The sequence below is a fragment of the Caloenas nicobarica genome, chromosome 11, assembly GCF_036013445.1.
Source record: "Caloenas nicobarica isolate bCalNic1 chromosome 11, bCalNic1.hap1, whole genome shotgun sequence".
NCBI lineage: Eukaryota > Metazoa > Chordata > Aves > Columbiformes > Columbidae > Caloenas > Caloenas nicobarica.
The window spans coordinates 11,334,339-11,349,681 of NC_088255.1; the positions used below are offsets into that span (position 1 = coordinate 11,334,339).

A 15,343-nucleotide genomic window follows, 5' to 3' on the forward strand; every position below is an offset into this window, starting at 1 on the left:
GAGTCATTTTGGCTACCTTTAAGATCTCTTATAAAAAAGAGGCCTTTTATTTCAGTGACTTAGTATTAGCTGCCAATGCCAGTGGTGTTGGGTCATGCAACAAGAATGGTATTTATACAGCCTACTTCTGTTTCCCACTAATTCCAGTGGGCCTGCATTTAATCTTACAGACAAATATTACATGTGGTTTTCCTTTGTTAAGTAATTAGACAGAAACAGCCCATTCTGATGAAGGCAACACTACAGAGCAGAGGACTCGACCTCCGCTGCTGCTGGCCACGCACAGGATGCAGAATGCGGCTCTGTCAGAATGTGAAGAAATAGAGATGCGAGCGTGAGATGGTCTTTTCCTATCAGTATCCACGCGCTGACCTTTTGGTAGGGTGTTGCTAACCCAAAGGTATGTGTTACTCCTGAAAAAAAATGGATCTGAATGGTTCATTAAAAGAGGAAGATGCTGCAGTTGTAGAGAAAGAGTATGATCTACCCATTTAGCTATTAGAGAGTTATACTGATTTGAGAGAAAATTTTTCCTAAACTCAGTCATTCATGCCACTGCAAATTCATTATCATGAGATGGGTTGAACACAAATTACGGGCTGGCAAAATTATAATTTACAGCATAACAATTTTCCCCACTCAGACTTGTTTATAGTGGTGATACATACGTACTAGCATATATACATATTAAAGAATAAGATTAACTTTTCTCTCTGATTCCAGAATACAGTAGCAGAGATAACTGCAAGTATATGAAAGCAATAGCAGTAATGCAGATCAAGTATATCAATGATAAAATGTGAGCTGCCACCTCAACGTCTACACTTCCCTGGCAGAATGCATTGCGAAATTCTGAAATACCCACGGCACAGCCTGCAAAGGCTACATTACAGCAGTGGAAGCTATTCAAAGTCTTAAAATAAACAACGAGAAATTTACGTTTTTATTACTAAAACTGGAACATACTGGATATAGAATCACTGAATCAAAACCCAAAGAAACTTGGAGGGCTCTGTCACGGAGTTTCATTTCAGAGGGCATCACATGTTATATCTGTCTTTTATGTGGGTCATTTTAAATAATAAACTTTGACTTTTGAAATTACTGCCTTTCTTCAAAAAGAGAGATTGTTTTAATTTGGAGCAATTGCCTTGCTTCCCGTACCACAGCTTAAAACTCCAAAAAGGTCACTGAAAAGGGTGATTTTTTTTTTTCAGCCTATCATGTTTAGTTGAGAAATGTCTGAACAATTTAGCCAGCAAATAATGAGACAAAACTCTAACGGCATCTCAGTGAAAGATGCAGTGTCTGGATTTAGAGTGGCTTGAGAACCAGCAAATTTGTGCAAGGAGCACACATTAATTGCAGAACTGGAACCTTGCAGCTTTTACTAATTATACTGCTTTATTCTACATGCATTTCACCAGTTGCCACTGCTGAAACAGAGTCTTAGGAAAGAAGAGCATGAGAATAAAATGAATGGTGACATTATCATCCATTTAAGCATATCAGGCAGGGATGCATTTCATAAAACCTGACAAGGTTATTCAAAGAAGTTCTAGACTTTCAAGTGGCCAAAACACATAATTCTGGCTGCCCAATGAAGGCCAGAAAAGGTAAGCAATGAGGCGAAATTATGTATTTTTAGCTTGGGGGGGGGGCAGGGGGGAGGGGGAGGGGGGAGGGGGAGAAGGATCTTTTATTTTCCTTAACAAAGAATAAATTTTAAACCATGCTGACAGATTTCTAGTTATTACCACATGAGTATCTGTATACTAGAGTGAGTCTGGAGGTGAGAAGACAGTTGAGAAAGAGTTTCACTACTTTGGACAAAGGATGATGCTTCATGACTGGATCCTGAACTGGGACATGATGAGTTTGATGAGTTTAAAATATTTTTTACTTGTTTTACCAATAACTGAAGAGAATCTGTAACTTAGAAGTCCAATAAAATGTTGTGCAACAAGGACCATTTTTCTATTTTATACCAACATTGTTCCAGGCTATTATCATTGCTAAAAACGATGAATCCAGGACTCTTTTGCTTATGACATTCTCTTTCTCCTTTCCTGTGGTAAGTACACAGCAATGGTTTCTGATTAATAGCAAGGACTTGTTCCTTAGTATTGTAGAGTTTTCAGACTTGCTGAGTGCAGTACATTTTATTTCATTTCAGCTGAATGTGAAAGATGAGCTATCATATAGCACTCGAGATTTTCCTTTAAATCACTGAACACCAATGTTTTAGGATAGGGTATAAGTGGCACACAAATGCATGCTTCCAATCTCTGATAAAATAATAATAATAATAAAATAATGGATGGAGTGCACTGCAGTCAACTTGATGTTCAACTAGATTTTCCCTGTCAACTAACTGCCTTTAATGTTGCTGGTACTCCCTCATTTTCATGCAAGGGCAGAATTTGTTTTTATAATATTACTAAGAACAGATTATCTAGATCTTCAATTTTCTGTTTGTGACTAAATGCAATTCGCCTATTCTAGTACAGCTTAAAGAGTTGATCAGTGGGAATAGAAACACGGTACTGTACAGCAAAATGAAACAGATAAGCTCTACTTTTCTGAAGGCTGCGTGGCTGCGTTAAAAAGTTCATTGATTGTTCTCATGGAAAGAAAAACAAATTTATTTCCTCTAATTACAAAGGAAATGTCAGGCCTCGAATATTCTCAATTGATTTTTCCGTTATTGTTAGTGCTTCTCCACATAAAAACATATTGCCTATTAACTTACTCCCTTGAGCCATCGTTAGTCCTTCTTCTGTGACCGGCTTCCCACAGCCTTTGACTGTACAAGCCTTCACGTAGAATTTGTACTTGGTGCTGGAGCTGAGACCTGAGAGCCTCCAGCTGAGTGTGGAGCGGTTGGTTACACTGACATCGTTCAGAGGTCCGATTTCATGTGTCTCGTTTACTGAAAGGGAAAAGGCAACTGAATCAGATCCAGGAGCTAAAGGCCACAAATGTGAAATGTGTCACGAATGCTCCTGCAAGGGATGCTCTCTGCAGGATGTAGGAAGGATGAAGCCTGAATAAGCATATCTCACCTTCCTGCCAAGTACTTAAATGGGATTTATCTCTCAACTACTCAGTGAGCTATTACTGTTCTTAAAAAGCTCTCTGATTCTTGATATGCATATACTGAGTGGGAGGGAAAAATTACTGTCTCCTAAATCATTAAATATAAATGATTTGCTTCTTGCTTTGCTTCCAAACATCTGCAAACTTTTGCAAGCAAGTTAACGGATGGCTGCTCTGCTTTGTTCCACTCTGCCTTGGCACAGCTGTCAGCTGAAGGAGGGGTTGCTACTCCCAGACTACTTAAATAGTTGCATCCACTCACTGCCCATAGTCATCAAAAGCAAAGGGCCTTCAGCCTCAGCTTACAAGGGCAACTGGGCAGCTCTGTTATCAGCAGAGACAAGTGAAAATTACTTTTTTTTTTTTTTTAATAGCATGCAGTCTAATCTTGCTCCATCCCCAAAGAACATATAAAATACCCTGAATTGTCACCACAGCTCACAGCTGGTGTTGTGGCAGTCTGGGACCAATACTGGATCTTGCCTGAGGTTATCTGCTCAAAGTCTTTTCCCACGTACTCACTTCTTTCATAGGCAAGAAAGAAACACCTCCAGTATTTAGTTGTTTCTCAATGTGATTACTCCATAACATGACTCAGGTGGTGGTTGTCTGCATTTCTGCAGAGGCATTGCACAGGAAGGAGGTGCTCACTGACATGATGTGAACATCTGAATAAATGTAGCTAAAGTGCTCTCATTACAAAATATTTTGTGTTAAATAAATTTCACTTCAGTAAAATGCACCTATAACTCATAGGTTTTCTTAACTACTACATTAGGTATTATTTCCAAATATGAAATAATTGAATAGTCTATTAGCAGGAAATAAGGCATGGCAGCAATATGAGTTGACAGTGGAAAACTGCATGGAAAACTTTTTGCTCTGATAGATGACTTTGGCCTGCCCTCTAGCAGGCTGTGCATGCATCACACTTCAAAACATGCTGTTCTGATGCTATGGCTGTTACAGCAATCTCAGACACAGTCTTTCTCATCAGCCTCTGTTTTAAATAACTGTGCATATAAACCCCTTTTCTATTTTTTTTTTTAATTTTAAGTAAGAATGCTTAAATTCTAAAATCAAAGTAAAACAAGCACATACTCATCTGGTATTGCAAAATGTAGCCAGTAAGGTGGCCGTTTGCTTTCTTGGGAAGTCCCCATGACAGAGTGACAGAGTCCTTGTCGAAGTTCAGGATCCTTAGAAAACGTGGTTGTTCGGGGACTGGAAGACACATGCATTAGCTTACAGAGAAGACTGAACAAATCTGTCTCTATAAATACTTGTTAAATAAGGATATAGTTTAGCTCAACACCTACAGTTCTTCCTAGTGAAGGGTTTTGCGAATATTGGAAATTTTACAATCACTTTAAATAAGGAAATCAACTTGTATTGTTACATGGACAGTTTCTATTTCTATCCCTCCATCCCATATTCTCATTCTGTCTTACCTCCTTCTGGAGTTTCAAACACAACGGGGGAGCTTTCTGGGCCATCTCCTTTGGAGTTGTAAGCCAAAACAGTCAAGCGGAATTCACTGAAGGCCTCTAGACCGGGAATCATCCCATAGCTTCTGTCTCCTACAAATGTTAGGAACTGTTTCTCTGGGTGATGTCTCTTCCCATCCAGCATGCTTTTTGTTTTCCACCAATTGACCTGTATTGAGATTGGCATTTCTATAACAAAGCATGTTGTATGGGGCTGAACACAATATTGATCTCTCTCATCTTCTCAGAAATGAGAGATTGCAATCTCTCCTTGATATAGGATTCATTTAATAGCTCATTCAACTGTATACAATTATTTAAAGATAAATTCATAACCTTATAGCCTCTTAAATGTCCACGAACTCTGTCCCTTGGTATTCCAAACCAGAAGACTTTGACCAGTGTGCTGTTCACAATATCCACTGATACGCCGGAAGGAGCAGCATCTGGAACTGTAAAAACAAAAGTGCTGCATACTAAAGACACTTAACAAGAGCACAGTTTCACATCGTTACAGCTACAGGGCTTGGTTTTCCAGCTCAAGCTGTGGCAGTTCATGCAGTCTTACTGCAGGCAAGAAAAAAGCTATTCCACCTGCATCCAGTGGGTGAAATGGGCCAATAAACATTATTGTGCCATATCAGGGCTTTCTGCTGAGGTCTAGAATACAGGTGCACTGGGACACATGAATTTCTACACCAGTATTTATGATTTCCTGTTTCAAGCAATGCTTACAGCAGTGAGAAGGATAAAAAAAATGATTAACACAGCACTCAAGAAGGCAATCAAAGTTTTTTTTATAATCAATTTAATTTTACAACTAAGCTCATTAAACAGTAGGATTTTAATCACTACACAACGCAGGGAGCTATCATAGTGCCGGAAAAAAAAGAGGCCTTGATCCATTGATAACTGAATTGCAGGGAAGATTTTCCACTGGTAGATATAAAATTAGATGCATCACAGATAGAGAAAAAAAAATAAACATGTTGCGGGTGTTTTTTCTCTCTATTCTCAGTCTTCACCCTCTTGTCTGTCATACACTGCACAGGGGAGAGAAGATGCACCACCAAACCTTCCTATTGCCCACCTCTGGGTGCACAGTGGAGATTCTCCTGTATGAGCAGCACCGAGACCATTCTGAACAATTTAAAGACTTCAGATTCTTGGCATGAAAATTGTCTTACTTTAAATAATGAAATTAATCAGCAGATCTGAAATATCTTTGCCCTCTTTGCCAACAGCTCCGAGTCCCTGCTGCCAAGCATTTGCAAATACAATAAGCATTTGAATTTGGGATCAGGGAAGCTTCGTGCCCCTTGCTAACTGACCACCATGCTGTTTAATCTCTTGCTGGTTTGAATCCTCGAATCCTACATAAAAGGTACTTTTTTTTTTTTTTTTTTTTTTGGGTGGTGCCAGTGATTAACTGTGTTGCTTCCTAAAGTGAGGCTTGGCATTTCTTTACTGCAGCTGGATATATTTCCAGTCCTCCAAATACCTTCTCTAGTCATGCAGTAAACACCAACAGCGACAGGCTGCTGCTCAGAGATGTTGCAATGGCCTCAGCAGTGACATTATCTGGTGTCCCATGGACATAGCAGGGCTGTTGCATCCCCCATGGCACTGTCATCAATTCTGTTAGCAATGCAATCCTCCCACATGTTCATCTCTCCTAAGGGGATACGATTATTAAAGCTCACTGTGAAGCCAGAGCTCAAAGACCTTGTGCAAAAGGTGGGTGTCACGAGTGGTGGCTGTCAGTTCAGAGCAGCCCAGGGCCACCTATTTGGGGAAAATGAGTAGCAAGGGGAGAAAGCCTCTCTGTTTTACCTGGCCTGGATGATGCACTGTGGGCCAGGCAGAGTCCAAAATCAGAGGTGGACAGGCACTGAGAAGACCCAGGGAGGTGACTTGCAGCAGGAATAGATCCAAAGTAAAGCTTCACAGTGAAGGAGGATTTCTCCAGAGACACAGGGAGGCCTGAGCTGGGGCTGTGCCACCAGGGAGTCACAGAAACCCATCAGACAGAAATGCAGGCTGAAGAAGAGGACTCATTCTTCACGGACTCAATGGACAAGGTAACACCCACCATACACGGGAATGTGGCATCACCTGTACATTTATTTACAATGCCCAGTGCCTCAGTGTTTGTACTTAATGGACAGAGTACTCAACTTCTGACAGAGTTAAACTGTTGAATCAGGCCCCAGAAAAGCTGATCTTTTTTTCCCTCACAAAGTACAACACAGGGACTTCTAAACTTCACAGACTCCTTACAGGCTGTGGCCTTCAACAAGTATCCAGATTCAGCCAGCAAATGAGATAAACGAAAGCACAAGTGACCTTTCCAAAAACACCCTCAAACAACAGCAAGCTGGCATCCACAGTACCCAGCATTAATCTCATCTGTGTCTCATGTAGCCCATCATGCTGAACACCGGCATTTAAGCAATTTTGGTCATGGGCTGCCTAATCCATCACTCCATATCTGATAATTTTGCAACGCAAGAATCCCCCATCAGTGTATTTTTACATGAAAGCTGCTGCTACTTACTGTCCTCGCCTGAATATCCGATGGTAATGTTTGGTTCAGGACCAGATCCTAAACTATTTACCGCTTGGACTTTGATCTCGTAAGGCACAAAGGTGGGGGTGTTTCGCAGCGTCAGAGAATGCTTCTTCACCGTCTCCTCGTTCCAGTCCGCCTCGACTCCCCGCTGCCGCCAGCTGACTTTGTACTCCAGCCCCGGCCCATTCCTCTCCATGGGTTTCAAGGGCTGAGGAAGAATTTAAAAGAGATTCTGTCTGTCTTTGTTGCAGAAATCATGAAACAGCAGCTATGGGGAGGGCGGAATAATTCTGGAGGGTGTATTATTACATTGGGAGAGAAAAGAGGGAAAAACTAAAGCTTTAACTTATCACTGTCATGTAAATTTTAAGATGACTGGAAGAAAAATGTCATGCCTTCATAAGGTGGGTGAAAGGCAGAGAAAAGGTTGGCTTAAGAACAGATTAATTGTGTGTAGACATATTTCTGCATACTACATACAGCAGATTTTGTTTTACCACAGGTTTTCTTTGTTTTCTTGTGTGACGTAAAACCACATGCTGTGCTAAAATGCATGTTTTGGCATAAGACTGTGTGTGTCTTTTAGTACAGCTAAAATTTGTGTTTTATCTTAGAGCTTTATGTAGCATGGCAAGTCGGGTCATTAAAATTTAGATTTGTTCTAAATATGCACCAAATGCTTGAAACTATGCCTGGACACTTAATGTGCAACTGCTGTGCCACTCTCTTTTACCAATCAACTGAAGAATTCATCACAGCATGGTTCCCATCTAATTAAAATTAATTTATAAAATATTAGAAGACATACAGCAATGGCTTTTCATGAGACATTCTCCAATTGAGTTTATTTCTCTGAAAATGTGCCTTTTTAATTCGCGAGGTTGACTGGTCACCTGTACTATCAAAAATGATAGGTATTTCAGCCCACTGAAACAGCTGTGGGTACTTCTCACCACATAGCCTACTTTCAATATTTAAATTATATATTGTATATATTAAATATAAAATAATTGATATGTATGCAAGCTGTACAGAGAGGTCTGAAATGAAACAGCATCAACTTGCAAGTGCCAGCAGAAAGCGATGCCCCGTCAATGGTCCTCATGCACAGGTGGGGACCTAGGTCTGAGGGATCTGCAAAAATTCCCATTTATCTACTCTGAGGGTATGAGTACCTTCAAGATGACTGTGGTCAAGGAGCCAGTAGAGTGGGCAGCTTTCTAGCAAGCACCAGTGGGAGAACTGTCTCCATGCCAAAGACTCTGAGGAATGCGATTTGCAAGAAAAGCTGAAGTAAAGAATTCCTACTCAAAAATAACTTCTCATTTAGAGTTAACTTGCAGCACTGCTTGACTCTTATTTTGATCTCTCAATACTGCAAATCCTTGGCTGAAAAGCTAATCACTTATGCTCATCTGCTCTCTTAATCCAAACTAGGCAGATTAACATCATTTTGCAGCCCTTGTCTGCCAGAAACAGCATGTTCAGTGCCTAGCATTTCCTCTGAAAAGCGTACAGGAAACATGATAAATAAATGAATATCCTGTTTACGACATTTAAATGATTCAATAAGATTTAACAAAGCCTGTCATCCCATTCTCTCCCATCATTCTCAGTTTTCACTTGTACTTTTGCCCTGTCTGAGCAGTGGATTACAGGCTTCCCAGTGACGAGAAACACTCATTCTCTGTTCAACAAAGCATTGGTCATAGGAACATTTCCCAGTCATGCTGCTTACTATATCTCTGCATTTCTTCTGAGAGGCAGGATTGTTTTCCCTGACCCTGGGCTATGTCGTACAGCAAAAATCCCCGTTCAAATCCAAGTCAATAGATCTAGAGGGACATCTCCTTTTGGCAAAATTACATCCTAAACCATGAATTCACACTGTGGAAACATGTATTGTTTTTTGCTATGAGCAGCAGATTGAGAAGTAAATCTCATGTAAATTGTATTTAATTCCAGCCACAAAAAATATGCTTCCTTCCACAGTTGTTGAAATTTGTGTTAAATAAAGGAATATACATCTCTCTAAACTGTTGGCACAGAAGCTGTAAGCTTAAAAGCCAGGGAATCTTAAGACTGGAAACCATCCTCAACATTTCTACACAATTTCTTTGACACACATGCTTCAGAGCTTTATCCATACTCCTTTAGCTCTTGATATAAAAATTCAAGCTCTCGTTCTCTTGGCCAAGTGATCTGTGTCATTTTGAAACCTCCAGGCTGAAAGGGCAGAAGTTATGTATAAACCATCCCTGGGCTTGGCTGCTCCTCCTGCAGAGCAGGGTGAGACCACAGTTATTTTAAGCACTTTCTTGCATGCAAGATGCACAGAAGAAGGGTGTACTCTTGAGGATTCTCACTGTGCTTTATAGGACTTCAATATTTCTTAACGGCCTGCAAAGTTAGATCTAAAAAAGTGACTTGTGAATCAAAATCAAATCTAGGAGGAAACCCAGAACACATGTAAGTCAATAATGGCTTTACCTTTGACTTCAGGTGCATCAAGAGTCCTGCCTATGGAATTTGCTAATACTTCCTAAAAACAAGGGTAGGAGAAGTAGAGATAAAGTCAAAGGATATGTTATTTCTTTTTTAGTGTAATTATACTAAAACAGAATTCTGATAAATTCCATGCTGCTTTAGAAACTGCTGCTTGAAGGGAGAACCTGTTTCCGGTATTTAGCATTGATGGACACCTCTCCCTTACCTCCCATTTCATCACCATTTCATTTGGCTCAGAGGCTTCGACTCGGATGTTTTCTGGGTTCTTGTCTGGAGCTGGAACCACATACGCCATAAGGTTAGTTTACAAATCCTGGATTTTATTTGCACTTATTATTTAAATGCAAAAATGGATGCAGAAAACTTTTCTTATTTTGGTGCTACTGAGAGTGAAAGATACCTAAACAACATTCATGAGATTAATTACTTGGATCAGCAAAGCTGCTGTGACCGAAATACATTGTTTATGCAGTTTTGTTTCCTAAGTGCCCTTGTTGGCTGGAGCCACCAGTTAACATGAAACCGTGACTTTTGGATTTCAAAGCACCAGATGTAGGGGAATTACGAGGAAGAGATTTTTCTCCCTATGGGTATAGTAAACAGAAGGTATATCATTAGTAGGGGACACACAGCTGAAAAGCTGAAGAAGGACCTGAAATTGAAGTAAAGAGGAAAAAAAGAAAGAAAAATGCCAGGGAATGCAAATGTTATGCTGAAGAGTTGGCCTCTAAAATGACTTTCAGGGACACAACATTTTCTGTCACAGTGAGAAATGCACTGTGAATGGATCTCTTTTATAAGCTTAGTGCTGCTGGAAGGTTCTCCACGAACCTCAAAGATCCTCTCCAGCAACTGCCTGTCCATAAAGGGCTGTAATGGGCTTTAAAGGTGCAAAATCAGCAGAGCACAGGAAAGCTGACCACAGCAGTGTAGACTCCTTGCTTTGGCCTCCCTGGGCTGCTACTGAGCAGCAAAAGCAGCACAAGTGACCCTGATTTCTTTATACCCTCTGAAGCACAGGAGGTCAATGTTATTTCCAGCAAAACACTAAAAATAATAATATTCTGAAGACTAGATGGCAGCGTTTACCAGCTGGAGGTGTCGCATAGCGCAGCGATGGTTTACTAGGCTGGCTCCTTCCAACTGCATTCACAGACACAACACGGAACTGGTAATTCATATACGGGGCCAGTGACAAAAGAACAGTGGTATCATTTCCTGGGACTCGGGTTAGCTCCTGCCACCTCCCTGGCTCCCACTGGTTCTCTTCAAACTCTATAATCAACTCTGGGGAGGAAAAGAAACAAAACAAAAGAAAAAAGGCAGAGCTTGTATAAACGACTTATAAATAACAAGGATGGAAATAACTTAGAATGAATTAACTATCATAGTAAAACTAATTAAGTACGGCTATGAGCACGGTTGTTTCTTCTAACAGCCGTGACGTGCAATAATTGCTGAACAGTGCAAGATGATGTTACTAGAATCCCTCATACCATTAATAGGGCTGTTATGACTGGCCCCAGCTTTCCAGGATAGTCGAACACTTCGGTTTTGATTTTCTGAGAGCTGAAGGTCTTCTGGTGGAGCAGGAACATCTGAGAAATAGAGAAGTGTCAGGAGCATGGCAAGCTACTTGTGTTTGTCTTGGCATTTTCCAAAAGAGTGGAACAGCAAGTTCAGTGAAGATGGTGGTGAAATATCTTTTGATTACAAAATGGACTTCAAAACAGATTTCAAAATTAGGAAAGTGGGAATTGCTTTTAAAGGTCCTTTTTATTAAAGAAAACCAGGCTGAAACTGCTGGTCCTGCTTTCTCCCTTATAAATGCAATATCCCTTCTCGAGTTCATTTCCATCTTCTCTCATTACTGTGCTCGCAGCAACAGATTTTTCTTTGCAATTCAACACTAAGATCTGTTTAATCATTAATAGATATTGACACTGATCTTAGCAGAACATTATATTAGCATCACTTGGATTCACTCTGGTGCAAACCAGAGTGGTAAAAGGTGACTCAGCTCTGACAGTTATTGAACTTGGCCTTTTAGAATATGAGTGAAAGGATAACATTCATTATCTCAGCCATGGGGATCTATATTAAAAAGAAACGAGAAAATTCATTACCTGCCAGCTCAATTAATGCTGTCCAGAGAACATATCAGAGTCAGAGCTGGTGGTGGTTGGTGTGATAACTGCACTGTGCTTCCTGGGGACAAGTGTGGGACCTTACAAGCCTTGTGCAAGGGATGGCCCTGCTGCAATCAGAGCTCACTCCTCAGGGATGCGGTTCCTGCCCCTTAACCGGAGCTGAGGTGGGTCCTTGAAAAACTGCAAACCAGGATCACTGAAATAGGCTGTTCCCCCTCACCGTCCTACAAGACAGCAAGGTGGGCACACGTCTGCATAACCACCCAGGTTCTCAACAGCATCAGGGGCAGAAAAGGTGAGCTGTGGCAACAGGTTGTTTGCCTAATTGTCTGTAATTGAATGAACGCTTTCAAATTTAGGGTATTCGGACTGACAGATGTTTATTTTCCTTATGGCTTGCTTTGACAGTTTGCAGTCTGATTGTGCTGGACTATTTTGGTAACGGAAATGTGTAGGGCCTGATGTAAAAGAGTAATTCTTCATTGCTGGGGTTGATGGTAACCCCTCATCCTTCTAAATTCATACACACTCCCTCTCCTTAAACATAGGACTGGTGTTTCAAAATCTGAAAAATGTGCAGACCAAGGAAACAAGATTGTGCAACTTTGAGTCTTTGACCTACTCCTGCTCCAACGTCCCAACTACATTTTTGGCTGACAATGTCATTTCTTATAAGAAAAACAGCTACCTCAACCACCAAGACTGTCTCTGTCATTGCAAGAGAAATTAATCGTGTATATACTGAATTTTTTAAATAACAATATTGAGTGTTCTTGTTTACCTTGGGTGAAACCAAAAAGTTTAAAAGGTTATATTTGAGTTGAGCTTTTGTCTTGGTTTTCTTTGCATTTCTTTCCCCTATTTCTATTGTACTTGGGAAAAATCAGGAAAGCACAGTTTAATCTACAGGCATTTTGCTGTTCTATTCTTGAAGCGTATCTGGTATTAAAATTCAGTATATTAATCTACAGATGGCAATGGTGCATCTTAAAGATACTCATTCCTCTATCTGTTCATTAATCATAGAACAAACACTCAAAAGTATTCTAACTGAATATTTCTTTTGCTCTTGCCCATATTCTGATGTCTCCATCTGTGTCATATTTAGTTCTTTATCCATATTTAGTTTGTTAGCCATCTCACAAGTCTTCCATTGCAAAAGAAGCCTGAATTTTTCATTTTGAAATAACAGATGTTGTTAATACACCAAGAAATTTCTTACATACAACAAACAAGGGGAAAAGAGCACGGACTGTTTTTCCTCTCTGCAAATCACCTTTTCGAAAGGGAATAAAGTGCTTCATGAAATTTTCATAAGTAATATAACGAATAGTCTACAAACATTTTGAATTATAAAGCACTACAGAATACAGTACTGTAAAAAACGTGCATAGCATCTTCTTAATTTACTATTTACCAAAAAATAACATTCATTCAAAGTGTGAAAGTATCTTGGAAGTCAGATTGTCGTAGTTCTTATTGCAATCACTGCCAGAAATAATAATTTAAAATGAAGCAAAATTTAATGACATTAAAATGATGCAAAACCGTGCACAACATAGGACTTTAGATATTGGCTGATGCCCTTAGGTATATGTGCAAAGGACTGCACATCACTACACAAGTTCACCCCCTTAATTTCAAGTAGTCCTTCAGGAAGGGCAGTAGCCTGTAAGGATGGTCACAAGGTCAAGCTTTAGAATCTGTGGGTCAAAGCCTTTCTCTGCTGAAAACTTACTCTTTGCTACTGGACAATAATTTATGCTCAGATTCACAGAGATAACCCTTTTAGGTGTTTCACTTTCACTGATATTCGGAGGAGTTGGACATCTAAATACTGCCTTACGTCTTTCTTTTTCAAAACATAGTTCAAGTGGTAATTTGTGTGCACGTTTCTAGAGAAGTGGGGTGAAGGACTGACCAAGGATGTCAAAGCAGAAGCAGAGCCATTCTTAATATGCTATCACACCTTCCAGCCTGTCCTACAGCCACTGTGGGTGACTCCTGAACTGAGAAAAAAGGCGGTCTCGTCTTAGGTATAACAAAGAGCTGATTAAATATAAACTAAATGCTTGCATCAGCATCGCCATTCCAGGAGATACAAGAGTAGCACAACTGAGGTTAATAGGTGAGATGGACCTTGCACCTCTGTGAGATTGCGTTATTTAGGTTCTGTAACTGAACTAGGCAGAAGAAGCAAATAAGTAGAAGTGCTGCAATGGCATTATGTACTGCATGGAGCTGTTTGCACACCAGGAAAATATCTTCTTACCAAGAACAACTAACTGCGATTCAGCTGTGACGTGGTCCAGAGAAGTTCTGGCCACACACGTGTAAACTCCTTGATCCTCTAGTGTCACACTTGATATGAACAGTGTATCCCTGTCCAGAATTATCCTATAGGGAAAAAAAAAAAGGCACGTACAATAAAGGAAGAGAAAAATCTGCAAGATAAGTATATGACAGACACTGTTGCTCTCTGAAAAACTGTTCATGAAAAAACTTGGTAACAGAACATTTTGAATAACATAATTGCACATTAAGCATATTATTTTCAAATGTAATTGTAGTTGTATTATGCACCATGCTGTAGGCTATTATTTGTATTTTGTAGCAATTTAGCCTTCATGGCTGGAAGTTGGCATATCTCTCTTGGTCTGAAAAGAGCCACATTGAGATGCATCGGCTGAGTGTCTAGAACGTAGGATTTTGGCACATCATTAATGAGGCAAATACATGGGCTTTATGTCCAAATTTTTAAAAAGGATCTTGTAAAACTGAGCAATCCCAACCCACTTGTGTAATGTCCAATGCACCAGGGAAGTTGGCATTAACCCAGGCACACAGGCTCTGTTGCAGAGATGGTATTTGCTTGGCACTATCTCCTTTCACTACATGGCCTCAACAGGATCTCCAACCTCTCCAGCACTGCAGTATTTAGGAAACCATCTCTCTTTTGTGGTAATTAATGAAGATGTCTGATTGCCCACTGTGGGATCCTTCATATGCTATAAAGGCTCAGCTCCATCCCTTAAGGTCAACGGAAACATAAAAGCAGGACAAAATTCAGCCTGCACTTGTAAGTCCTAAACTCATACGTAGGAAATTCTCATTGCTTTTAACATGTATGATTTTAGACAGAATCCCAGAAACCTGTTTTCAGATCACGTCAACATAATGAGGACTTTGCTTTGGCCAAGGAAGTGTAAAACACACAAAAATACTACTACCACTGAAGTGGAGAAACAAAACCACAGTTGACTGCACTGGGGCTAGGATTGTATTTTTGGGCTGAACGAACATTTAGGTAATATTTTGCCATGACAGTAAGAGAGTTAATAAAAACCAAAATCATTTGCCAGCCATGGCTCAAAACTCATACAGATGCATTTAATATTTATATGTATATAAAATGCAGATCTATTCACATATCACATGAAGAATTCTTGCAGACATAAATTTGCATTTCAAGCTATTAAGTCTCGTGTTTATTGAAACTCATGTTCCTGAACCACACAGCATCACTC

The 15,343-nt window shown here is 40.1% G+C and overlaps 1 protein-coding gene across 2 annotated transcripts in view; it reads right to left on the minus strand.

The window, feature by feature from the left end:
- Positions 1–15,343, minus strand: part of CHL1 (cell adhesion molecule L1 like) — a 133,798-nt gene that overhangs the window by 9,493 nt on the left and 108,962 nt on the right. For both annotated transcript variants that reach the window (XM_065642900.1, XM_065642901.1), the window contains exons 15-23: positions 14,089–14,213; positions 11,163–11,264; positions 10,756–10,953; positions 9,872–9,942; positions 7,144–7,366; positions 4,923–5,038; positions 4,551–4,755; positions 4,201–4,323; positions 2,753–2,932 (exon numbers count right to left, since the gene is read on the minus strand). In XM_065642900.1, coding sequence (XP_065498972.1) covers positions 2,753–2,932; positions 4,201–4,323; positions 4,551–4,755; positions 4,923–5,038; positions 7,144–7,366; positions 9,872–9,942; positions 10,756–10,953; positions 11,163–11,264; positions 14,089–14,213 — 1,343 coding nt within the window. The remainder of the gene's footprint in view (positions 1–2,752; positions 2,933–4,200; positions 4,324–4,550; positions 4,756–4,922; positions 5,039–7,143; positions 7,367–9,871; positions 9,943–10,755; positions 10,954–11,162; positions 11,265–14,088; positions 14,214–15,343) is intronic.